This window comes from Rousettus aegyptiacus, unplaced genomic scaffold (assembly GCF_014176215.1).
Source record: "Rousettus aegyptiacus isolate mRouAeg1 unplaced genomic scaffold, mRouAeg1.p scaffold_m13_p_12, whole genome shotgun sequence".
In the NCBI taxonomy this organism is placed as follows: Eukaryota; Metazoa; Chordata; class Mammalia; order Chiroptera; family Pteropodidae; genus Rousettus; species Rousettus aegyptiacus.
In genome coordinates this window covers 11,980,033-12,006,114 of record NW_023416287.1, presented here as the reverse complement: position 1 = coordinate 12,006,114, position 26,082 = coordinate 11,980,033, and the positions used below count along the sequence as shown (strand labels likewise).

The following is a 26,082-nucleotide window of genomic DNA, read 5'->3' as shown; positions in this document are numbered from 1 at the left end:
GGACCGCAGCTCAGCGCTGGGCGGCCACAGGCTGGCCTCGCAGGTAGGGAGCCCGCGGGCGCTGGCCTCGGACCCAGGGGTGAGGGATCGCTGCGCCACCCGGCCCCGCCCCGCACGGCGAGCGCTCGGGTCTGCGGCCCGGGTGCGCGGATCCTTCCGAGCGTCTCCCGCGGGCGGCGCGGGCCGGGGAGGAGGTTCGGGAGAGCGGGAGCGGAAGGGGGTCTGGGCGGAGAGGCGGGCCTGGCGGGCGCGGGTCTGGAGGGCCAGGCGGGCGCGTCCGCCGTGCTGCCGCCGGCCGAGATTTGGAGGCTGAGAGGGAGGAGGCTTCGTTTTTAGAGAAATGCAATCAATTAAGAGTTTTCCATTAATGGAAGGAAGGGTGTAGTAAAGGGCGGGGTTGTGGTTTTCTTAGGAAATGGGTCATTTGGCAAACTTTCCTTCCGTTTATTTCCGATTTTTATAACGGAAAATTGGATGATGAGGATGATTTTTTTTTTTTTGACTGTAAAGGGAAAGAATAAAAAGAATTCCGCCATTTTGGCGTTTTAAAAAGTAATCGGTCTGCGGGGCTGACGGATCAGTGGCCGCCTCTACCGCCGCCGTCTATACTAGTCGCGTGAGGACTCGGAAGGCGGGCGGCGGCTCGCGATCCTGAACCCCAGCTCCACCCCCTAGGGCGTCCCAGCCGCGTCGGGGATATCCGTCTGGAGCACTAGCTCCCCCACCACCAACACCTAGAGAGAGAGCATTTATTGAGCGTCTGTTGTATACGAGGGCTTGGGCAAAGGATGAGGGAAACCTTGGCCGACGGACAAAGAGAAAATAAACACGGCACATTCGTTCAGTAAATATTTATTGAGCATCTGCTATGTGCCAGACACCGCTCTGGGCTGGGGATCCAACGGTTGTTTTAGATCGGGTTCCATGGAAACAGACTGAGAGGGAGGTTTGAGTGCAGGGTTGGTTATTGGGGCGCCCTTCGGAATGTCACCCGTAGAGGAGTGAGGACAACACGGTGGTTGGGCAGAGGGAGGAATCGAACTGCCGATGCAGTCTCAACAGTGGACTCAGCCTGTGCCAAGAGAAGCTCTGGAGCTGCTATGGCCTTGCAGAGGTGTCCCAAACTGAGGCAAGGGGGCGGGGCCTATATACCCGGAATCAACTAGTCCGGAGATAGCTGCTTCCAGGAGAGGGCACTTGGGCGAGGCAGCTCCCCTGGCTGAGGGCAATTCGGAGAGAAGTTGACAGCTTGAGGGCTTCTAGTGACAGCCTTCACAGTATTGGGACCTCCCGTTTTATCCCCTCCTCCCCCCGGCGCCAGAGCAGCACAGGAGCAGGAAATACTATTCTAGTCCCTGAGGCAAGAATGGCTAAGCCGTTTATGGATTTCAGTGCCTTTTTTTTTTTTTTTCTTCCTCTCTCTTATATTAGTGACCACTCTTTACTCTCAGCTCTCTGATTCATTCATTCATTCAGTGGCTATTTGTGGAGTGCAATCTCTAGATCAGGCTCTTTGCACACCAGGTGCTCTGTTGTTTCTAGAGGGAGACACAGACATTCAAGCTGTTGATGCACACAAAGTTAGATTGTGGTGGAGAGGAGCACAGGAGAGAGAGTGGTTAACTTTGGGGTTGGATTCTGGGATGCTTTCAGAAAACAGGTGTCACTCAAGCTGGATCTTGAAGGATTAGAATTTTCCAGAAATATGGGGTGTGGAACGGTACCAAGAAGAAGGAACAGCATATGCAGAAGCTAAAGAAGTGGGGTTCTGAAGCCATGATCAGGCTGCAGGGATAGGAGTGGACGGATTCCTTGCACCTGGCTCAGGCCTGGGAGCCATTTGACATGTTGTGCTGCTGTGTGGACCTAGTAGGTTGATGCTTATGAAATGCTGCAGATCTAAGGGGTGATAGTGGTAAAGGAAAGGTGAATTCAAATCATAGAGACAGCAGTGCCAGGCCTCAGAAAATCTAGTGGTTTAGTTGGTGAGAAAGAACACAGAAACAGTAGGTCCTGGTAGCTAGGAGCCCACAACCACGTGTGATGGGTTTCAAAATCATAGGTGCTCTAGATTGTCTCTCCTCCTGCACATTCAAGGACTTGTCTTCTAAAATTATTCTTTTCTTTTCCTTCCAAATGTTTTATTGTGAAGTATATCATACGCACAAGAGCCTGTATGGAACTTCCGTAACCAGTCTCGACATGGCTTCTTCCTTATATCTAGAACTATCCTTTTTTTCTATTGCACTGTCAGTTTCTTCCTCTCTATAGGCTCATTTTGGTCAGCTATAAACATCTGGTAACATTTCCTATTTTAAAAGACAAAACAAACAAAAACCCCTTTCTTGAGACAACATCACTCTCCAAATTCCAACCTCCATTTCCATGCTTTGCTTCACATTCCAACTCCTTGAAAAAATTTTAGACCCATTTTTCCTACTTTATGTTCTCCCATTCTCCTACAGGACCAGTCCTTATAATCAGTTTCCCCACTGGAATGTAGACTCTTGCAGAGGTGTTTGTTTTGTTCACTGATAAATCTGCATTGCTTTGGCATATAGTAGGTGTTCAATAAAATTTGAACTAATTAATGATTTCTCTTTAGCGCCCACTCCGATCAGGTTTTCGTGTCCACACCTCTTCTGAAGTGGCTGTCAACAAGGTTTCTGATGACCTCCTTATTGCTAAAATGGTCAGCTCTCAGCCCTCATCTGACTGTCATTTAACACCATTGAGTAGTCCCACTTTCCCGAAAACTGGCCTCACGTATCCTCCAGAAGCCCAGACTCTTCTGTGTTCCCTTTCATCTCATTGCGGGCTCCTTCTTAAACCTTTTTTGCTAGATCTTCCACTTCACAACCTATAAATAGTGGTGAGCTCCAAGGCTTTTTCTTTATTCCTAGTTCTAGGGGTTTTGATGCCATTCATACATTGATGGTTTTCAAATTTATATCTCCGACCTTAACCCTATTTCTAGAATATAAATTTCACAAGAGCACTTTGTCTTCTTTGAGACTGTATTCCCAGAGCACAGAATGTTGCTGTCACTTAGTTGACCCTCCAATGTGTGCCGAAGTAAAGGCAGCAAACCTGAAGAAAAGGGCAGTCCTGTCGGTCACTCTTGATAGACCTGAAACATATGATACATTTTGAAACAGAATGGAATTCTTTCAGGACTAACCACATTCACTCTTAATGACCACCAGTGTTTTGAGTAAAAAGATCGACTCTATTAAAAAGAACGTAAAATGGTACAAGTATGTCAGCTGTGCAAAGCAACATAATTGGAATTGAAATTCAGGAAATTCTATTTTATCATTTAAAATTTTTTAATTAAATTAAAAAATTTAAAATGGTTTGAGTGTTGCCTTAATCAGGTTATATGTCTCACCTTTGCCTACCTAATTATGATATGGTAGGCATACGATATGAAGGATGGACTTTGTATTTTAGGAAGGAAAAGCTGGGAAATAAATGAATGCATAAGAACAGCAGGAAGGAGGGTGGGAGAGAGAGTGACCAATGCAAGCTGATTTTGCAAGCAAGTAGTTTACATGTTACTGGCCAGAAACTACCAAGCTCTCTAAAATTTCTGTTAAAAAGGAGTGTACTAGTATTTGTTGAAAGCCTGCTGGTATCAAGATTCCACGTATTTTTTTCCTTTAATCTTTACCAAAGCCCTTTGAAGTAGATGCCATTCGTTTTAAGCGTGAGGAAAACTGAGCTAAGAGAGGGTAAGCTACTTACACGGAGCCACAGGTGTTGAGTGGTGGAAGTGGCGGAATGGTGATTCAAACTGTCTTAACTCTGTCTTAAGACTAGGCCCACATTCTTTCCTTTAACCTGTGTGCCAGAAGCCATTGTCGAGTACTGCTAACACCTTAAAACAACCAGATGCTTTCTAATAACAAGTTGAAATTCCTGAAAGCCAACACAAATTTACTGAGCGCCTCCTGTGTGCCAGACAATAGTCTAAGGCTGGGGATATAGCAGTGGACAACACAGATAATGTCTGCCCTCATGGAACTTCCATTTATGTGGGGATGACTGATCAAACACAAATAAATAATGAAGGAGGCGAAGGAAAGATAAGAAGTAGTGAGCAGGGGCGAGGGGTGTGCTGCTTTAAACTGAGTAGGAAGGAAAGACTTTAGAGGAGGTGACCACTGAGCGAAGGCCTGGAGGATGGGAACGGCAGCCAAGCAGAGAGCTTGCCAAAGAGCATTCCAGGGGGAGAAACAAGGGCAAAGTCTCTGAGGTGGGAATGTGTGTCAAGCAATAGAAGGAAACCAGAGCCTGTCTAGGGTGGAGAACCTGGGGAGGAGGGTGGAGGATGAGGCCAGAGAGAGGAAGACAGGTTATATTCTGTAAGGTAAAGCACTTTGATTTTCTTCTAAGGGCAATGCAGAGCTAGTAAAGAATTTTGAGTAGGGAAATTATGTGATGTAATTTACAGTTTTAAAGCTCTCTCTTACTGGAGAATACACTTTAGGGAGCAGGAGAAGAAGAAGGGAAATGGTTTAGAAGGCAATTTCTGCAGTCCAAGGAGAGCCGATGGTGTTTGGGACTAGCGTGGTGGTAATGGAGATAGAGAGAAGTGGTCAGGCTTTGAGATATGTTTGGGAGGTGGAGCCAACAGGCAATTATGTATAAAGTTGTGCTGTCCAATACACATGGCCACCGTGGCTATTTAAATTTAATTCAAATGAAATAAGATTAAAAATTCCATTCCTCAAGTCACACTAGTTGCTTTTCAAGTGCTCAGTAACCACACCTGGCTAGTGGCTATAGTGTTGAACAGTATAGGTATAGGACATTTCTATCATCACAGAAAAACTCTACTGGGCAGCGCTGGTAAGGCATCTAGGACACTGGTCGACACATTGTAGCAGTTAAGTAATGATAGATATTAAGTATATTTGTTATGTTATATGTTCCCCCCCCATATTTTCCTGTTCAATCACCTCTTTATTAAAGCAAAATCATGCATTACCTGGCTTCTCATACACTTCGTCTTTGCTTTTCAGATGCATGCATTTATTCAACAGATGTTTGAGTGCCCACTGTGCTTGGGGAGGGAGTGGTGGACAGAATGGCATGTGATCAGAAAATATCACCTCCCAGGAAAGTGGACCTGTACAGTGAGGGAGAACAGGGTGCTTGAGGGCTCTGAGTCCCCCAAGGGAGAAGGGAGTGATTCAGTGGGGATGGAGATGAGGTTGACAAAGTGGGGAGTTTGGACTTGGTCTGGACTATGACATGAAGACAGATGGCCAGACAGAACCTTGGCCTGAGACATACTTCCCCGAGTCAGTTCTATATGTTACAGTTTACAAAGCACCCTCACACATGCCCATCTTATGAGAATGGGAGAAGTGCAAAGCTTGGCCAGAGCCCTCCCCTGGGTGACTTGGTTACAGTAGTAACCAGACTTGATGCTGGGCTTTGAAGACACCCTACTCCTTTAGGGCTGAGGTTTTTCTCTTAGGGTAGGCAGCTCCTCCTCCTTTAAGAAGTCCTTCCCTGATCACCCTGGGGTTATGTTCTGCATGTAGGCCTATCAGGATGGAGGGACATGCTAAAATGGAGGTGCTGAGGACACTGAAGGGGCCCCCCACAGGGGAGGTCAGCGTACACCTGGTGGCCAGAGACAACCCAGGTTCCAGCTCTCACCTGCCTACTGCTGCCTTCATCATTCCAGGTGGGCCAAGCCAGGGTCTGGGGAGGAGGAGCATCCCCATTCTTGCCCAAGCAGGTGTGGATCCTAAGGAGGAGACGATACTTTTCGCCTGTCTACACACATGCATGGCAGGATTAAGGCAGAGCCACGAGGCTCACCTGTGTCGTACCTGTCCGTATATCTGTTCGCAGCCAGCTCGGCCACCCTTGGCCTGCCCAGCAGTGCCCTGGATGTGTCCTGCTTTCCGCGGGAACCGATTCATGTGAGCGCCCCGGAGCGAGTGACCAGCAGCGAACCTGCCACGGCCACCGTTCTGCCGCAGTTAAGCGCAGGGCCGGCGGCCAGCTCCGGTGCCAGCACAGTGCGGCTGCTGGAGTGGACCGAGGCCGCGGCCCCACCCCCTGGGAGCGGCCTGCGGGTCAGTGTCTCTGGGAATTGGCCGAGCCCAGCGAACCGAGCTGCGGGGCGGGGTCTGCGGGCCCGGAGGAGGGGCCTGAGGCGGATAATGGGGAAGGCTGGCCGAGACTAAGGATTCGGTGGGTGGGGCTTTGAGTGAGGGACTCTGGGGACCTGTCTTGGAGTTAGGCGCTCTGAGCACGAGACATTTGGGGTCCTAGGGGCGTGCTTTGTGGGAAATGGACTCTGGGGGCGTAGCTTGAGTAAAGCACCAGGAGGGGGACCGTGCGGAGTGGAGGTGGGTCAAGGGCCCGTACTCGAGTCTCCGTCCTCAGACCCTCCCGCGCTCCAGTTCCGGATAAGCGAGTACGCGCCACTAACCATGGTGGGAGCGGAGCAGCCCCCGAGCCCTGAGCTGCGGCGGGAAGGCGTGGCCCAGTACGAAGCTCGCGAGGCCCCGGCGGGAGGTGGCGATGCGGGAACCCAAGAGCCGGGTAGGAGCCTCAGGCCCCGAGCTGGGCCCCTGCGCGGGTGGAACTAGGCCTGAGCGACCTCAGGGGCCTCGATCCGGGGCGGGACCTGAGGGGGCGTGCTCCGGGTTCCTGCACGTGCGCCTAGGGGTTGGTCCTGGAGTGGAGAATTGGAGGGGCTGGAGCAGTAGGGGAGCTCGAGGAGGTGGGACCAAGGTGGAGGCCGGGCTTCAGGGGTCCCGGGCTCCAAAATGGGCGGAGCCTAGGTGTGGCTGGGATGGGGTGGCCTGAGGACCTTTTGGCCCCTTCAGCGGACCTCCCACAGAACCCTCCGGAAGATCCCCCTCTGCGTCCCCCAGAGGATGATGGCACCTGTCAGTGCCAGGCGTGTGAGCCTCAGCAAGGCTCCGGTCCAGATCCTGGTTCCTCCAATGATGGCTGCCCCCAGCTGTTCCAGGAGCGGTAAGGGGCAGGGTTTACTGCTCTACTTGTTCTGCTTTGGGGCCAAAGCCCCATTTCTGTTCATGGCTTAGGACAGGGGCTGGCTGGGTGGTGTCGCGTGGGTCAGTGGTTCTTTCCTTCAGGCTGCCCCTCCCTCTCAGGTCAGTCATAGTGGAGAACGCCTCAGGCCAAAATTCCTCCTGCACCAGCACTTCTGAGCTCCTCAAACCTATGAAGAAGAGGAAGCACAGGGAATACCAGAGCCCATCCGAGGAGGAGTCAGAGCCAGACGCCATGGTAGGAAGTCGGGGGAGGGGAAGGCTTGAGGCTTTGCTGCCCACTTTCCCCTCCATCAATCCAGGTCAGGGGCTGGGCCAGAAAAGACACTTAATGACTCACTCATCTTATTTTGGGGTTTCATCCTGAGTCAGGCCCTGTACCAGGCTGGAGAGTAATGAATAAATCACTCTCCTGCTTTTCTGGGGCTTCCATCTCAGCCTAGTGTCAGGGCTGAGACACACTCACATGAACCTGTACCTGAGATGCATGTGTTGCAGATGGTAAGCCCTGTCACTGAAGCCCAGTCACTAGGCCAGAGGGCAGGGAGCTCAGAGCTCTGGTTACAGAGAAGCTAGAAGAGACAGCATGAAAGTTCCAGTGGACAGCCAAAATCAGCACAGGGCAGCTGTTTGTGTCCTGTTTCCCCACCTGGGAAGAAGGAGAATTGTAATCGTGTTGTATAACTTGGGGCGGGGGGTGGTGCTCATGTGTGTCTGTGCCCAAATGGTAAGGGGTTGTCTGTCGGAGCTATGTTTCTGCTGATGGCCTAGGAGAAATTCCACCTGTTTGAGAGCCAGGCAGGGGCCAGGAATAGAGATTGGGGCTTCTCCTCAGCCCATGAGGACAGGAAGCTGGAATCAGACTTGCCTTCACAGGAGAAGCACGAAGAAGGAAAAGATCCGGAGGGACAACCCACTGCTAGCACCCCAGAAAGTGAAGAGTGGAACAGCAACCAGCTTGGTATGGCAGCCTGAATATATATATTTATGTGACATGGGTATATATATTTATGTGGAGGTGTAAGGCTGGGAGGGTAGGTTTCAGTTGTGATGGTGTGTTGTACATATATAGATGAGCATGAGTTAGTGTGTGGGTGAGAGCCAGGGACTGAGAGAAAGACGACGTTTCTGGTTTGTTTATTAGTGTACGTGTGTTCTTGGGGATTATATCGTGTGTTTGTTTATCCTCTATTCAGTTGTGAGTAGGCTTCACTGCCAGGCTTGGTATCCAACGACTTGAACACCTTTAATGGCATCCCATGACTTTGCTTCCTTTGGTGGTGTGAGCACGTCTGTACTGGTCATTGGTCTGATCTTGCTGCTTGGGTCCTCGTTCTGAACCTTTGGTTCTAAGAAAAACGGAAGAAAGTATATTCACAGTCAGCTCTGGCCCTCAGGCCTTCTCCATTACCATCTCCACTTTCTCATGCCAGCCTGTCTCCTGTCCACAGTGTCGGGGGAGAAGGAAGGCTGGTCATGGGCATCCTACCTTGAGGAGCAGAAGGCCGTCACTGCCCCAGTCAGCCTCTTCCAGGACGTGAGTGGGACACTTTCCACCTAGGAAGTGCGCATATTCCCAATCGAGGGACTCACCACCAAACTCAGTCTTTCTGGTGTCTGAGATCTCTTAAAGGACAGTCAGAATGGAAAGGGGAGAGACTGGTTAGGGGCCCAGGGTAGAAAAGGGCCCACCATAAGGGGCTTCCGGGGTGGGAAGAAATACGGAGGAGGAACCCAGGCTCACCCATCACTGAACCTGTAGACATTTGAATTCCAACGCCTTCTATCCAGTTCCATACACTGATTTTTCCATGACTTGGGTGAAGGGAAGCCCTTAAGTTCAGCCCTGACTCAGCCTTGGGAGCTTTTCTGTCCCCCTCTGGATCTCTTCACCGAAGACCCCCAAATAAATGATCCCTTTGGTAGTACCAGGCAGGTGGGGCCTAAAGGCAGCTCCTTCACCCCAAGCCCACCAGGCAAAGATAAGGCTGGATGGAAACTGGGTCCTGTCCAACCTATGCATTGACAGTACCAGGCAGTCCCTCATAACAAGAACGGCTTCAGACTGGGCATGAAGTTGGAAGGCATCGACCCTCAGCACCCGTCCATGTACTTCATCCTCACTGTGGCCGAGGTGAGCTGAGGCTTGCACCCCTATTCTGATGATGTCTCTCAGGGTAGATCGAAGGAGCCTACCAGGGGCACAGAGGGCCTGGACTCAGAAGAGGGAGACACTGTCCTGCCCTCCAAAGGCACACAGTCTAGTAAGGGATTAAGGTGGAACACACAGAAAGCCAAAATAGGAACAAAAACCAGACCAAGCATGAGCGGTGGTAATAGTACTGAATGGATGTATACTTCAGTGGCGGGGGTACTTGAGGAGGAGATCCCAAGGCCATGAGTCCCACAAGGTCCTTGTCCTCTAGGAGCTCATAGCCGTGTGGGGATCAGCCTGATAAACATATTGGTGACACACCACAGGTGTGGGGCAGACATGAGCCAAGAGGCACTGAGGTGGCAGGAGAGGCTTCACAGAGGAAGGGCCTCCTTTGCTGAGTTTTGAGAGACGAGTTGTGAATAAGTAGGGTGTTCCAGACATAAGCAGCAAAGTGAGCCAAAGCTCTGGAGTGTGGACTGGGCGTCAGCTCAGTGAGGCCAGAGCAGTGAGCGCATGGGGAGCCATGAGAGAAGGGAGCAGAGGGAGGGTCGTTGGGGTGCTGAGCAGGCCTGAGCCCCGGTAGCTGCCCTCGGGGATCTGTCTAGGTCTTAGAAGAGCAGGAGGATGTGATAGAATGTGTCTGTCTTGTACCCAGAACTCAGGGCTCACCAGTACCTGAACTGCTCTCACTGCAGGAAAAGAGAGTGTGGGATAAGGTTCAGGATGGGGGTAAACCTAGGAACAGAGATGTGGGGCACTTGCTGGCATCAGAGCCCCAGGAGGGGCATGAGAAGTGAGGGAACGGGCGTGGGTGTCTGCTGCCATTGGAGTCCCTGAGATTCCCCCTGATGGGGCCAGGTGTGTGGCTACCGCCTACGGCTACACTTTGATGGGTATTCCGAGTGCCACGACTTCTGGATCAATGCCAACTCCCCCGACATTCACCCCGCTGGCTGGTTCGAGAAGACCGGACACAAGCTGCAGCCCCCCAAAGGTAAGACCTGACCGGGTTGGTCACAGTGAGGCTGTGGCCCTCAGACCCAACCCTTCTTTGCTCTGGTCTCCCCTTCCGTTTCCGGGTTGCACAGCCAGCCTGTCTTCATGGCCTCCTGCTATGACTCGGCCCCAGGGCTTCCACTTTGCCCTTGCCCTTCGAGTGTCTACCTCGGTCGTGTCCTGCTTTGGCAGGGGGTCCCCTGGGCAGGTTCTATAGGGTTGCAAGGTCCTCAGGCCTGCTCAATTCTGCTGCTTCGTGTGGGGTGCCCTCGCCACAGCCCAGCCTCTGTCTGCACGGCACTCTGTTCGTCCCTTCTGAGGGGCCTAGGTTTCAAGGAGGAGGAGTTCAGCTGGAGCCAGTACCTGCGCAGCACACGAGCTCAGGCTGCCCCCAAGCACCTGTTTGTGAACCAGAGCCACGTGAGTGCCCTGAGCCAGAGCAGACACCTGCCCCGGGGACAGAGGCACTGCAGCCGGCCCAGGGGATCTGCCTCTTCAGAGGAGAGCTCTCAGCTCTGATCGGATCTCATACCACATGGGAGGGGCACCCCGGGCAGACCAGGCTAGAAAGCGAAGCCGGCCATGCGTTCTCCCCCAGTTCCCTCTACAGAAATGCTCTCTTCTGCACATCCCCTTGGACAGAGCCTCTGGCCCATTGTCTGGCTGGGCTCTCAGATGCCATTGTTCTTGTTTCTTGCTTCGGTTCGCCCTGCAGTTCTTGGTGTGAGGTCCAAGCCTCTATCCTGGGAGCGCTTTTTCCTGTCTTTTGCCTGACATCAAGGCTCTTCCATTTCATCCCCACTACTCATCCCTTATCTTTTTCTCTGTTCGAGGCAGCTGGCAGCTTTATCCAGTGGTTAAAGTATCTCGTAATACCAAGCAGAAGGTCCGAGAGACATAGGGAACCCCCTCTACTGTTCAGGCAGTTACGCCTCACCCCCAGTGCAGCCCCAGAGACCATACCTGCAGGTTCCCAAGTGACTGCTGGGGTCCTACCCACTAGTGTGACAGAGGATGCTGCCTTTTAAGTCAAACTTTTTAAATCCTGGTCCCAACATTGATGAGCATTGTGGTCCTGGACAAATTATTTAACTAATAAAATGGGGATGATAACAGCTATCTCGCCAGCTCGGGGAGGCTGTCCTCGGCCTGGCACACTCTGAGTGAATGGGTAGCCAGCCGCCTCGGGTCACTCATCTTCCGCCATAGTGAGGCTTCCTCTGAGTACACCTCGGAGGCCAGAAGATTCTGTGTGACTTGGGGCCGGAGGTTATAATTCTGCCTGTTTCTTCCGCCCGCCATCTGCCCCACCTCAGTCCCCCACCCCAGCCCCCAGCCGCCAGCATGGCTCCTAGGAAACCTACTCCTTTCCTTGCTGGTAGGCCCCAAGCTAGCACTGGCCTGCCTGGCTCTGGCCGTTGCAGCCCCTCCTCTTGCCCCCAGAGTCCCCCACCCCTGGGCTTCCAGGTGGGCATGAAGCTGGAGGCTGTCGATCGCATGAACCCGTCCCTCGTCTGTGTGGCCAGTGTGACCGACGTGGTGGACAGCCGCTTCCTGGTGCACTTTGACAACTGGGACGATACTTACGACTACTGGTAGTGGGAGGGCCCAGACTTGGCCTGGGGGGTGAGGGGACGGCAGAGGGCGGGAAGCAAGGCTCTCAAACCTCAGGCGCCGGGAGGCCCCCCCATCCCAGCTCCGGCATTCATATTTGTTCAGGGGCATGATTGATTGTCCTGTGGATTTTATCCATTTTATAAGAAACAATACAATATTAGATGTATCACCTAAAAACACCAGGGTTAAGATGAACACACCCCTGTGAGTCATGGTTGTCCCTTAGAGATCATGGTGGTGTTAGAGTTTCTAGTTAATACTGCAGTTTCCTGACTTTCTCATCAGCCATCAGTCTAACTCTCACTATAAGTAGAATGGGAGGGACCCTGACACTGTGCTTTCTTAGGATGACAGGCTCAGGGCCTCCACGTTTCATGTGGGACAGTGAAACGTTCTTGAGTTTCAGGTGTGATCCCAGCAGCCCCTACATCCACCCGGTGGGCTGGTGCCAGAAGCAAGGAAAGCCCCTCACCCCTCCACAAGGTAACTCTGCAGCCTAAGCAAGCTCCTTTTCCCAGGCCTGGCTCCACACTCCTCTCCCCTGACCCAGTACCTCATTAGCTGGGTCATTAGGGCCAGGGCAGGGGGACAGATGTGTCCCGGAGCCTCAGCTTCTGTGCCCAAGAGTTGAGAACCCTCTGATTATAGGAGAATCTTGTCAAACCCTGACTGGGTGGAGGTGTAAGGGAAGAAAGCTAGATGGCCCTCCCAAGCAGGGACGTAGGAGTCCAGTGTGGAGACTCTATCCTTCCCTCTTGGGGTATTACGCTGGCCCACATACAGTAGAGGCCTGGATGGGACTGGGATGGACCTGGAGCAACAGGGCTGAGGAGGAGGATGGGAGCCAGGGTTCCCAGACAGCCCTATGAACTGTGAGGTGGTGATGCGCTTGCTTCTGTGTAGCACCCCTCTGCCTCAGGAGCTCCCTGCAAAGAGCTGGCTCTGGTGATGTAGGGACAGGTTGTTCTCCAGGGACTTCTGTTTCTTCCATGCTCCTGGTCCTGCTTGGGGGCAGAGAGCTCCCCCAGTATGCCTAGGTGCCTACGCATTACTCTCTTCCTCTCTTCTAGACTACCCAGACCCAGATAGCTTCTGTTGGGAGAAATATCTGGAAGAAACTGGGGCCTCTGCTGTGCCCACCTGGGCCTTCAAGGTGGTGAGTCGGCTCCTCTGCCCTTAGAGATGAGTTCAGGCAGGTGTCGAACCCTCGACCAGCCGGGATATGGCCCTGGCCTCCCTTTTTTGGCAGGCCCTAATGTCCCAGGCACAGCAGTTGGAGTCCCTTCTTGGGGCTTCAGCACTGCTGAGCTGGGCCTTGGCCTGAAGGCCACTGTCCCCCTGCAGCGACCCCCACACAACTTTCTGGTCAACATGAAACTGGAAGCCGTGGACCGCAGGAACCCAGCACTGATTCGTGTGGCCAGCGTGGAGGATGTGGAGGACCATCGGATAAAGGTGGCTAGGGGAACGGACAAGCCAGTTGGACAGGAATTCCATAGACTGGTTAGAGGTCAAGGGTATGGCATGAGCCAGACATAGGGGAGGCTGCACATTGTGGGGAAGAGGACTCTACACTTGAGGCTGAAATCTTGGGTCTCATTCTAGCCTCATACACGACTTACCAGTGTGGGCTTGGGCAAGCCATTTCCCCTTTCTAAGCCTCATCTATAAAATGGGCCTAATAATCCTTGTCCTATCCAAGAATTGATGGGAGATGCTGGTACCTTAATGAGTGAAGAAGCCCAGGGAAAATGTGGCGGCTAAGGTCAATTATTGTGGGGTTGGCTCCTTGGTTCTCCCAATCCAGGATCTCGCTTCCGACAGGCCCCAGGGATGGGGAGAGCCTCCTGGAGTCTGGAGGACCTCCTGGCTGAGCTGGGCTCCACGGGGAACGCCTGACCTCCAAGGGCCTTTCCTCCCCAGCTCCACTTTGACGGCTGGAGTCATGCCTATGACTTCTGGATCGATGCCGACCACCCCGACATCCACCCCGCTGGCTGGTGCTCCAAGACAGGGCATCCCCTGCAGCCTCCTCTTCGTGCGTACCCCTGGAGCACTCTCACCCTTTCCTACTGATGTCCAGCCCCATCCCCTACAGCTCAGACCCTGCCCCTCCCCCTTAATAGCATGCCCAGGTCTGACACAGAGGGCTCTGGTGGCCATGGCGAGCCCTGGGATCCCCCATCCTCCCTGCCTCAAAGGTCTCTGCTACACTAAGCAGTGCTTCTGGCTTCCCCAGTTGTGGGGTTTAGGGTGTCGAGGTGTGGAGGGGAAGCTCACTTGGGAGCACGTGCCCAGAAAGTAGTCACACACCAAGAAATTCTCTCACCATCTGCCGGAGCCACATGGAGAATACATGACATGTGCTAAGGAAACACTGGCTCTGTTAAATATAAGCTTGGTCCCCGCAGGCAGGGGTTAGAGGTCAGGTCATTGGCTTGCTCAGTCCTGGGTCTCGCCCTCAGCATTCCCCTCCCTTATTTCCCTGCTGCTGCCATGTCTGCCTCACATGGAGTATTAATCCTTCTCGAATGTTCTCCAAGCATGGACAGAGCCTAAAAAGAGTGAAACAGGGAAACAAACAGAATAACATGAATCTGCCTGATGTGGCTTCTTGAGTACAGTTGTGCCCACCCAGTCTGAGTGGATCTTCTCCCCAAGGAACAGGGCATCGCCTGCAGGTTTCACCTGAGTGTATGAGAGCCATGCCCTCATTCCCCAAAGGGGAGTAGATATCTGATAGCGGGAAGGAGCATCACACCCTAGCTCAGGGTGCCTGTACCTGGGAAACTAATTCCCAGCGCTGACCTTCCCCGTGGAAACTGCTCCTTCCATGCCCTCCATTCCCCTCTCCCCCAGGACCCCATGCTGACTTTTCCTTCCTGCTGCTCCAGGACCTAGAGAGCCCAGCTCTGCCTCTCCTGGGGGCTGTCCCCCTCTCAGCTATCGAAGCCTGCCTAACACTAGGACCTCCAAGTACAGCTTCCATCACCGGTGAGGGAAGGGCTCCTGCTAAGGGCATTGTTCAGAGATGGTTGCTTTACACCTACCGCATGTGGCCAATCGGAGTTCACCAAGACCCTTGGAACGGGGCCACGGTTGGGGAGGGCTAATGGAAACTAGTGGATGCAGCTCAACTTAAGCCTTCTCCTTCCCCAGGAAGTGCCCCACTCCCGGTTGTGACGGCTCTGGCCACGTCACAGGCAAGTTCACAGCTCACCATTGCCTCTCTGGCTGCCCGCTGGCTGAGAGGAACCAGAGCCGGCTGAAGGCGGACCTGTCCGACACAGAGGCCTCGGCGCGTAAGAGGAACCTCTCGGGCTTCTCCCTAAGGAAGAAGCCTCGCCATCATGGCCGGTGCGGAGGGCAAGGGTGCAGGACCTCGTGTCCTCTTGGGCCAGGCCAGGTGCTGATTCCCTGCCATGGACCTGGTCCCTCTCTCTCCAGGATCGGACGCCCTCCAAAGTATCGGAAGATCCCGCAAGAAGATTTCCCGAGTAAGTTGAAGGTCGTTTACTCCCATGTCCAACCAGAAAGCGTTTACAGTTGGGATGGAGGGCCTCGAGGAAGAGAAATTGGAAGGGAGGCCGTATCTCTTCATTTGAGATACTTGGGGGAGCATAGAGCAGGGCAGGAGCACAGACAGGGCCTAGAGTGACCTCAGGCCGCATTTCACCCACAGCCTTTCTGTGCGTCTGCAGGAAAGGCACAGAGCCTCTCTAGGCCTCTGGTTCTCCACTGTGAGGCAGGATGATGCCCCCGGCTCTGCTGTTCTAAGTTTCCTGGGAGGGAGTCCATGACTGTCACTTTCTGGCTATGTGATCTAGAATGAGTCACTTAACATCTCTGAGCCTCTGTTTTCTCATTTGAAAACACGAATGGTAACTGCCTTTTAGGCGTCAATTACCTGAAATAATAGTGGTTACTGAACACCCACTTCGGGCCAAGCACTGTTTCATGTTCTTTACACATAACGTCACTGACTCTCACAAGCATCCCGTAATGTGGATTTCGTTCTCTCCTTCTGAGGGAAGAGGGCTCGGAGGCTCAGAGAGAGAGAGAAGTCATTTGCGCAAGGTCATTCACCTTGTAACCTGTAAGGAGCAGAACTGAGATTCGAACTCTGGCCTGACTTCTGCTACGTGCTGCTGATACGACAGGCATAAAACACCTAATCCAAATGTCAGTTCGCTTCTCAACCACCTTTGGCTTCGCCACAGACTGGGTGGCCTAAACGACAGAAATTTATGTCCTCACACTTCCGGAGGCTAACAGCTCAAGATCAAAGTATGGAGGGGTTTGATTTCTTCTGAAGCCTCCGTCCTTGGCTTGCAGATGTTTGCCTCCTCGCTGCGTGTTCACACGGTCTTTCCTCTATGCCCGTGTGCCCCCCGTGTCTCTCTCGCGTATTATAAATTCCTTTTCTTAGAAGAGCACCAGTCCGATTGGATTAAGGCCCACCCTTATAACCTCATTTTAACTTAATCACCTCCTTAAAGGCCCTATCTCCAATGACAATCACGTTTTGAGGTACTGGGGGGGGGTAGGGTTTTAACATGAATATGGGGGGACACAGTTCAGCTCATAGTATACTCCGAGGGGAGGGACAAGGCGCCCGAGCCCTCCACTGTGTGATGAATTCATCTCACATCTTCAGCCAGTGGCACAGAGCCTGATACGTTGCAGAGACTCTGTGGATCTTGCCTCAGCGAGTTGAATGCACGTCATTTTAAGGCAAGAAGAAACCATGAGAAATCATCTGGTTTGCTGGACAAGTTCTGGCAGGACCCAGGCTATTTCCAGTTCTTCAGGAACAGTCTCTGTGACCTGGGCAGTACACAGCATAGTGACTAAAAGCACAACCCTGAAGTCAGACTGCCTTTTATGTGCCATGAGATCTTGAGAAGGTGGTGCCATCTCTCTGAGCCTCAGTTTCTTCATCTGTTAAATGCTAATGATAACAGCGCCAATCTTAAAAGAGTTAGATGAAACGGTCACGTAAAGTGCTCGGTAACTTGCTGGAACTATTGTTAGTCCTGGTCTCTTGCCTGACTCCCCATTGCTGTTCCACACTATTTCTTCTTGGTGGAAACGGAAGGCAGTTCACGCCTAAAGGAGGAGGGTCTTGGCCTGCCTCCAAGTCCTCAGAGTGTGGACTTCCTGTGAGTGAGACTGCAGTGGGTACCTACCTACCTCTTCTACCTGCCTGTGGTACACCTGGTCGGCTTCCATTGCAGGGCCATGTTCTGACCCCCAGAGGGCGCTTGCCTACCATGTTCATTTCAGAACCACCGTGAGAGTAAGAGAAGTGAATGAAGTCTTCCAGAGACGGATACTATGTCCCAGAGAGGGGCTGAAGTACTCCAGGGACAGAACAGGGGACAGAGCCCAGGTCTCTGACCTCTGTACAGGGCTCCGGTGTTCTACCAGCTGGCTCTCTCACAGAGGGGACACTGGTCACTCTGGATTTTGTTCTGGAAAAGACTTCTCACACATCCTCCAAGTGGGCTCCAGGGTTTGCTGGTAAATAGCTCCATGGGGAAGGCTGCCTGCAGAGGACAGGACTTAGCTGAGCTCTTCCTGCTTGTAGGCCCATTCAGGCCTCCTGAATGCCAGCTGTTTGAAAGAACAACAAGAAACCACAGAGATTTCCGTACCCAACCTGTTCATTTACGGGTTGGGAAATTGAGGCCCACGTGATGTGATTTACTCAGGATTAAAGAGCAAGTTAGTAAGGGCCCAGCAGGACTTAAGAAAAGGAGGGCAAACAGAATGAGCTTCTGGCGTCAGGACAGAACTGGCTTGGATGTTGGGGGCCATCTCGATGCAGGGGACCTAGAGACGGGTGCGAGGATGCTGCAGCGGCTCCAGGAGAACATCCTGGTCGGGCTCGGGGATGATGCAGCCTCAGGGGGAGGGGAGCAGGGCCATCCCAGCAGCCGACCTGAGAGTCTGTAAGGTGAGGAACCCACTTCACCGGAAGGATTGAGCCCTGGATGAGGAGTCCGACCTGGACCACCCTCTTGGCTCTGCAAGCCTATCGGAAGGGGGTCGTGGTCCTGGCATGGGGATGAGCGGGCTTCAGCACGGGCCTGCCAACCTCTGCCTCTGCTTTCTAGCACTAACGACCGATGTCATGCACCAGTCCCTCTTCATGTCAGCCCTGTCGGCCCACCCTGACCGTTCGCTCTCAGTGTGCTGGGAACAGCACTGCAAGCTCCTGCCCGGGGTGGCGGGCATCTCAGCCTCGACCGTTGCCAAGTGGACCATCGACGAGGTGAGGAGCGAGGGCCCGTTCCTCCGCGCCTGCTGTGCCTTCTCACCACGCCCCGATGCGAGAGCTCAGGCATGGCCCCCATCAGGCAGAGCTGGACACGGCCGCCGACCCCAGCTCCTCACCCCTTCGGGCCTCAGGAGCTGGGGGCCTCAGCTTGCACACCCGAGAGCACAGAGACACGAGGCTCTCTGTAGTAAGAAAAAAGCTGATAAGAAAAAGCAACACTACCTTAGCCCAGAAGGCTCCAGGCCCCCCACCCCCATCCTCCCAAGGCCCCGTCCCCTTGGCAACATGTTTTTTTTTTTTTTTTTTGGTTTCCAAGGTCTTCGGCTTTGTTCAGACCCTGACAGGTTGCGAGGACCAAGCACGACTCTTCAAAGATGAGGTAAGTAAGGTGCAAATGCAGAGTGGGGACAGAGAAGGGTCTCTCACAGAGATGGCAAGAAGTAGGTGCCCTCACCAGCGCTGCCCCCAGCGAGGGAGGACCCTCTATTGTCCTAGCTGGGTGAGACTAGTCAGTGACCTCATCTCTGGGAAAATTCTGGTGTGGACCGTGGTAACGCTCTGTGCTCAGACCGTCCTCAAGAAGGAAAAAGGCATCCTGGAGACCAGGTCCCATTCACTCCTCCGCTCTCTGCCCAGTCTTTCGATTTCCAAACTTAGCTTCACCAGTGACGGTCGATAATTGAATGGCACAGGTATTACCATTTACTCCAAGGATCCTAACGTACACTTAAAACAAGACCCCAAAGCTTACCAAAGACATGAAGCAGTGAGTTGAAGGTGAAAAAACACAGGTTGTGAGGACCAGCTTTGCAGACAGTTTGGGTTTGAGTCCCAGTTCTGCTCCTGAGCCTGCACTTCTTTTCTGTAAAACGGAGATAAAATGGGTACAATGATGACAACCTTTTGGGGCCATTGTGAGCATTGGAAACGATGAATGTATCATTGTACCAGAATGTCTAGTATAATTATACCACTAGTATATATGTTGCAATATTACAGAGTAATATATATTCTATATTAATATTCTATATATAACATAGAGTAACATATAAATCATATCATTATACCAGTTTGATACAGTGGGCGAGATCAATCAATGGTACTTCTGACTTTTAATATGAAGTTGTCCTTAAATGAAGCACTTCGTCATGACTCATAATTTGTAGAATTTGAAACTGGAAGGGACCTTTGAGTTTGTTTAGCTCTTCCTTCCAAAGAATACCCCCACCACCCATCACCCAGAAAAGTGTCGTTCTTGCTCCCCATAGGCGCCCCCTCCAGGCGGGTGCCCATGAGAAAGAGGTCTGCCCCCTTTCTCTGGAAGAATCTCCTTATCCAGGCCCAACACAGCCAGTTTTCCATTGGACCCTTGGGTGGGGTGACCCCTCACTGCCCTCCCCCCTGCTGTGGGTGCCTGCCCTGCCTTCTGGATGGGCGATCTTTTCCTAGCGCGTGTGTCCAGGGCCGTGCCCCGTCTTTCAGATGCCCTCCGACCGACACAGAACACGCCGGGCCGCTGCTCCCCGAGGCGGTTTCTGTTTCTGTTTTTAAAAAGACTTCTTTTTGTTGTTGTTATTTTAAAGCAGTTTTAGATTCACATTAGAAAATTGAGAGGAAGGTACAGAAATCCCCCGTGGGCCTCCCTGCCCCACACACGCACAGCCTGCCCCATCATTGACGTCACCCCCCAGAGCCGGATGTGTGTTACAACTGATGAACCGACATCTCGATGTTTCTAAGTGGAGATAAAATGTACACAGAGCAAAATGCACCCACCTTAAAAAGTACACTTCCACAGGTTTTGTGAAAGGGATGCGCCCTGAGCCCAGAAGTAACCAAAGTATAAAACATTTCCATCATACCCAAAAGTTCTTTCTCGGCCCCTTTCACCAGTCCGCACCCTCACAGGCAACCGCTGTTCTAATTTCTGGCACCATAGGTTAGTTCTGCCTGCTTTTGTACTTCATATAAATACAGCACATTCTCAGTTTTTGTCCGTCTCTTTTCATTCAATGTACTGTTTTTGAGGTTCATTCATGTTATTGTGTATATCAGTAGTTTTTTTTTTTAATTTTTTTTTTGTTGCTGAGTAGTGCTCTATTTTATCAGTATCCCACAGTTAATGGATATTTGGGTATTTTCCATTTGAACCCTATATTTTTGTTAGCAAAACTTAAAATTGCACTAGCTTTATTATAGCCACATCGCACCAGTTTGTGGTTCATGAAAGTTTCCAGGTGCCTTTTATATCAATTATCCATTATAATCTAACCAATTTTCCAGTACATTACTTGTACCACTGTTTTTTTTTTAAGTAACCTAATGTAAAACTTTACATTTCTCCCTATTAAATGTTATCTTGTTGGTTTCATAGTCTCATTGTTTTAAATCTTGATTCTGTCATCTTTGATATCAGTAAGCCTTTCCAGCTTCATACAACTTAACTTGTACATTTAATAACTAAGCCTTCTGTGTTTAAAGCCAAGTCTTTAGCACATCTGTTTAAAGAGACAGAACAGATCCGTGTGGCATCTGTTAGAGATCTTCCAACAGGCTGATAATGAATGCCCTTTGAGTACAGCTGTTCAGCCAGCTGCAGAGCCACTTAAGAATGTGATCCTCTGGGCCATGATGGGCTACATATTGTCCCCTTGTTGGGAGGAGGGCTGTCTTGCCTAAGAGCATCTGCTGCATGTCTCAGTTCAGCATAGTCCATGACACAAAAAAGCAGTGGCCAAAGTGGGGAAGGCATGCTGGTGGACCGCCACTGTCAGATGGAGTCTCGGCGTAGAGAAGGACCTTTGAGGGGCCTGACGGTTGCTTTCTCCAAGGTCTGGTCCACGTCTTCAGTTTCCCCAGGGAGGGCCATGGCCGAACTGATGCAGTCAGGGCATTTAGGGACATTGATCAGGATGCTGTCCAGCCTGGACACAGACCGATCGTTAGAGAGATGCTTCACAAGTCAGGAATTCGAGAAAGCAGATAGATGGTCTACTCAGTCCTCTCATAGTCATCTTTATTGTAGCCCAGTGTATTTGCTGAATTTATTCAGCAAATAATCATTGACATCTGCTCTGTGCCTGGTTGGTATTAGGTGATGAAGATACAGAAACAAACAAGAAGTCCTTGCTCTTAAAAGTCCCTGTGTAGTAGGGGAGACAGACTTCCAAATCGCTGCTTCTGGTCACATGTGGTGAGGGCCCCAAGGGAGGTATGATGGGAGTTCAGAGGAGAGGGGACAGAGAGGGATCAGCAGGCTTTGCTGACCGTGCAGCCAATAAACACTGGCAGCTTTCTGCTCCCTGAATGTCCCTTTTTCTTGGGGCCCTTGTGGACCATGCTTTTCTGTTGCGATAGCACAGAAGTCTTCTCAATCAGGTTTTGACAGTACTGATTACTGATTTTAGCTTGGTATCTGTTAAGCAATTTAGATGTGGCTCTCTAAGGACCTTTCTGGGTTACCTCTACCCTGGGAGAGTCCCTGGTCCTATCCACAGCATCGCGGGCTATTGCTTCTTATGGGTTATTGCATCTGGCTCATTTAATTCATTTTCCTGTTGGATTCTTCTACCTTCAAGGTCAAATATGACCTTTTCTCTGATTTTAACACACCAGCACACATAGAACATTGCGTGCTCAGGAATAGTCCCATTGTCCCCTTATGTTGTCCCTGCTAGACCACAGACTCCCATTTTCGCCTTGAAGAACTTAGAATCTGCCTCAGCAGTTGCAATGGTGAGAAATCTCCGGGTGATGCACAGGAACCATTGGGAAAAAAGTCTCACAGAGCGTGCCCTTCTGGATTTATCTCATTGCGACCTCGTGGTGTCTGCCGCTTACTCGTTCCACGATGCCCGTATTTCTTATAAACAAGAAGTTAGATCAGATCCAAAGGCTTGAATAGATTCAGATTCAACGTTTCTGTCTCCCTCAAAAATAGCTCATAGATCATACCGTATACTTAATTCCAGTGTATTGCATCAACATACCTACAACGTTAGCAGCATTAAAGTTGACCAGTGGGTTCATGCGGGGGCCGCGGCAGCAGGTTTTTTGAAGCCACTCTCAGTGAGGACTCAGAAAACGTTATGCAGGTACACACTGAAATCCAGATCAGTCAGCAGGAAGAAAGAGAGTGAGTGCGCGTGAACGCGGGGGAACCAGTAGATATCTTTCTTTCCTTCTCTGTCCCCATCGCTGTCTTCCTTTTTTCCTTTCTCCCTCCCTTCTCCTTTCTCCCTTTCCTTGCTCTTCCCCTCTCCCTCCTCTTCCCGCCCCCCATATATCCTTCACTCCGATTTTCTTTGTCCCCTCCCGGTCCCCACACATATCCACACCTTTCCTTCACGTCTTCCCCATGACCCACCCGCTCCACCTTCTCCACTTTCCACCTCCCTCCCCCAACCCCTCAGATGATTGACGGCGAGGCCTTCCTTTTGCTGACACAGGCGGACATTGTGAAGATCATGAGCGTCAAGCTGGGCCCAGCCTTGAAGATCTATAACGCCATTCTCATGTTCAAAAATGCCGATGACACCTTAAAGTGACTGGCTCAGGGCCGGGCCCTCCTCCGGCAGGAGCTGGGCCTCCCTCCGCCGCCGATGCTTCCTCCTCAACTTGAGTTCCTCACCCCGCCTGTGCCCCCCGCCCGCCTCTTTATCTTACCGGGGTGGTCCCTCTTCTCTCCGGGACTGCTTCCTACAAGGTACATGGGAGCAGAGGAGCCTGGGGGAGATGGAGTCCCAGCCCCCAAGTCCAGGAGTGTGTTTGCCACCAGGCACACCAGTGAGGGTGCGGCAGGGCTGGGGGAGCATTACTGAAGGAGTAGGTCGGGGGGACCCTGCCTGTGGCAGCCCCACGTCTCTAGCCGACTTGTTTTAGCACCAAAGGGTCTTTTTCTCGGCAGCTGAGAACAACTGGGCAGAGCGTGACCTCCAGGCTGGGGCCCTTGTCAGCATTCGTGCGTTTCTTCCTTGTCTCCTTTTCTCCTACCAAGAAGTGACCCTGCCACAAACACCATTTGTTCGAAAAGACACCCTTTCTGTCTGCTGGTTTTGCCACCCTCATTCTGCTGCCTCGTTGGCTGGGCAGTGACCCTTACCGTGGTCCCACCGGCTCTTCCCCGTAGGTGGGTGAGCCTTGGAAACGTGTTTCCATAGGATCCAGGGCGTCTCCGGCTGCCTTTCTCCCTTTCACCCGGAAGCAGGAGATTCTGAGCCAAGATGCCTTTTTCAACAGGTGTAATTCTGGATCGCTTGGCATTTTAGTGTCCTGTGCCAAGTCCTGTTTCCAGCAGAGTAGGTGGTTAGAGTGTTTCACCTGTGCAGCAGAGGTTAAGGTTCCACAGATGTTCCCGAAACATCCTCACTGTGTTGGGGTTGGGGAGGAGGCAGCCTGGCTGGCTAGGTGGCCAAGGCCAGCCCAAGAATACATAAGACAATCTCGCGTCTTTGGCCAGATGGATAGCTCTGGTGGGCATGGTGGCGCCCAAAGCTGGGCATCGCATCCTTTCGTGTGGCCATGGGTCTCAGCCAAGGTGTTGCTCATGGGGTGAGGACCCCATGCCTTCCAGGCCTCCTGCCATGGGAATGGAGCACTCTGTCTAGCACAGGGATCCCCAGGCTGTGGACTAGTACCGGTCTGTGGTCTGTTAGGAAGTGGGCTGCACAGCAGGAAGTGAGCAGCGGGAGAGAAGCTTCGTGTGTGTTTGCAGCCGCTCCCCAGCCCTAGCATCACCGCCTCAGCTCCACCTCAGCTCTTCATGCATGAGATTCCCATAGGAGCAGCGGTCCCTGAAGCCAGAAAGGTTGGGGACCGCTGTAGCACACACACCCTGTAACATCACATTGATCTATCCCTTAAATGTCTCGCTCTTGAGTTTTACAAAGACCACTTAAAGGTGGAAGTTGGGAAGGTGGATTCTTCTACCTTTTGAACTCTCCGTGTCCCTTAAGCCTTTCCTACCACTCTCCCTCTGTCTTGCACTGCTGGGACTCTGGGACTTTGACCTTTCTGTCCAAGTGGGGGTCTAGCCTCCATGGAGCCACTGCCAAACCTGCCTCCAGCCTGGGAGCCAGCCCCAGGTGGAGGGGAGGAGCCGCTCCCAAGCTCCCATGGCCCTGGGTGCTGAGATGGGCCTGCAGGGTGTGGAGCCAGGGGGGCCTTCCCCAGGCCCCTTCAGTCATGTGATACATGTGTGTGGGGTATGTTTGTAGGGCACTCTCAGAGGTGTTTGATGAGGTGCTTACGTGAGGCTAGGTGTTGGGAAAATGTCAAGGGCTATTACTGTTAAAATGCGAAGCTTTATCTTTCCCAGAAGGAAACACAAAGTTTTGTTGACGTCCCGCCCCAGCCCAGTTAGAGCCCCATCTCACAGGGGCGCAGACAGCTTTGCCAGGGCAGCCGTTCAGCCCCCGAGCACAGGGCAGGGCCCTTTCAGCCCTTAGAGGCAACTCTGAGCACAACCTGCCTGGGAAGCAGGTGAGCAGGCCCTGCCTTGGGCTGAGGGTTGGGCTTACAGAGGCTGCACTGGTCCTCACTCGGCCAAAAGTGAGGCAGAGCAAGTCTGAGCATCTCTCTGTTGGTTGCTTGGGTAGTAGCAAAACGTACCTACCTTTTGGCTTCGTCTCCTCGTCTATGAAACCGAGGAGAGATGCTCACTCGCCTTGTGGGGAGGAGAGGAAGCAAGTACCCACAGCTATGCTGTGGGACCTCAATGCTTATAAGGAACAGGGCTGGGATGGCTTTGCTATGTGGATCTGCCAGCCAGGCTCCCAGTGCTTGCCCATGGGAAAGATAGGATGGACCAAGGGCCTTAAAGACAAGGGTCCTCAGGCCTCCAAACTTTAAGGCCTCAGCACTTTCTGCACCAATGCCAAACTCGGGAAAGAAACCAAATCATAAAACAAAAGGGGGGGAAAGAAATCTGCCTCTCTCCATCCCACTACCCTTTTACCCTCATCCTGTTCCCAAACGAGATCATCGCACCTTGACCTGGGAGCGCAGTGAAGGGAGGGAGTTGGCACCAGGCACCGGCACCATGTGCCCTCTGCCCCACCTGCTAACAGCAGGTGCCACGTACACTTTGGCCCTAGCAGCCTCACCCAGCCCTGGCTGAGGCCAGTGAGGACTTTCTGTTTAATTTCCAAAGCAGAGAGAATGATCCCAGAGTTTGAAAATGAATCCTGTTTGCACTTTCATTCACATGCACTTTGGCGGAGGTTTTTTTGTACTTGCTTTGTGTGTGTGAACACGTGCGTGCATGCACACGTGTGTGTTCTTTAAGAGAATCTTCTGGTTTAAGATGAAGTGACTTAACTCTTGAGGGAGAAAAAGTTACAAACAAAATGTGGTGTGTTTTGTCAGTGTATTGAAACAACTCAATAAACTGGAACAACTGGATGGGATGTGGTCAGAGTCTGTTCTATTTTCATGGTAAAATATCCAGAAAATACAAAGCGAATGGCAGTAGTACCATTACTAAAGAGAGTAAAGCATTCTCTTTGCTGTTGAGGGTCCCAAAGAACTTCATTTTTATTCTATTTTAAAGATGAGAAACCAAGGATAAAGATGAGCGGGTGTACTGTCTACAGGGAGAAATAGAGACCATGCAAAAGAACCCTCGGAGGACAGTGTGAAAGGGCCTGATCCTTGACAGTTCGTGCATGGTCAAGGGCAGAGCATTCAATGAAGCCTTCAGTTTTTGAAATGATATGAGACTTTCGGGTGGAGAAATGTCAAGCTGAAGAGTTAGAATTTGTTAAGATTCCTGGAGACTGTTGCAAGCAGACAGGAATGTGGCAGAAATGCCATGTTCAAGCACAGCAACCCCTTTCTTGACCATATCCTTAATTCCTTTGCCATGCCACTCTTCCAGACTACTTGGCTGGAAGAGTACCAACCATGGAGCCGTCCAAGGGGCTGTCTTCTCTACCCTTTGACCAGGAACTTACCTGACTGAGCAGATGCAGTGCCAGGGTTGT

The 26,082-nt window shown here is 51.9% G+C and overlaps 1 protein-coding gene and 1 long non-coding RNA gene across 9 annotated transcripts; one reads left to right on the top strand and one right to left on the bottom strand.

Moving 5' to 3' along the window:
* On the top strand, window positions 1–26,082 carry L3MBTL1 (L3MBTL histone methyl-lysine binding protein 1). Of its 8 annotated transcripts, XM_036229387.1 has the most exons (22): window positions 1–43; window positions 5,556–5,755; window positions 5,872–6,098; window positions 6,429–6,570; window positions 6,858–7,008; window positions 7,149–7,284; window positions 7,923–8,007; window positions 8,498–8,583; window positions 9,076–9,180; window positions 10,063–10,198; window positions 10,529–10,620; window positions 11,644–11,795; window positions 12,224–12,300; window positions 12,888–12,973; window positions 13,162–13,272; window positions 13,741–13,855; window positions 14,712–14,811; window positions 14,977–15,174; window positions 15,265–15,314; window positions 17,937–18,094; window positions 18,417–18,479; window positions 22,513–26,082. In XM_036229387.1, exons 2-22 carry the CDS (start codon window positions 5,566–5,568, stop codon window positions 22,645–22,647), a joined length of 2,595 nt encoding a protein of 864 aa, XP_036085280.1. In that variant the 5' UTR covers window positions 1–43; window positions 5,556–5,565; the 3' UTR covers window positions 22,648–26,082. The 8 variants fall into 8 exon arrangements, with proteins under 8 accessions (XP_036085280.1, XP_036085279.1, XP_036085278.1 ...); XM_036229386.1 differs by having other exon boundaries at window positions 5,556–5,701; window positions 14,977–15,314; XM_036229385.1 differs by lacking the exon at window positions 22,513–26,082 and having other exon boundaries at window positions 5,556–5,701; window positions 18,417–20,476.
* On the bottom strand, window positions 837–5,928 carry LOC107514584. Its single transcript, XR_001597808.2, has 4 exons — window positions 5,850–5,928; window positions 5,674–5,764; window positions 4,994–5,134; window positions 837–3,130 (listed from the first exon to the last, which is right to left on the bottom strand). It is a non-coding gene; the product is annotated as an uncharacterized LOC107514584 (long non-coding RNA).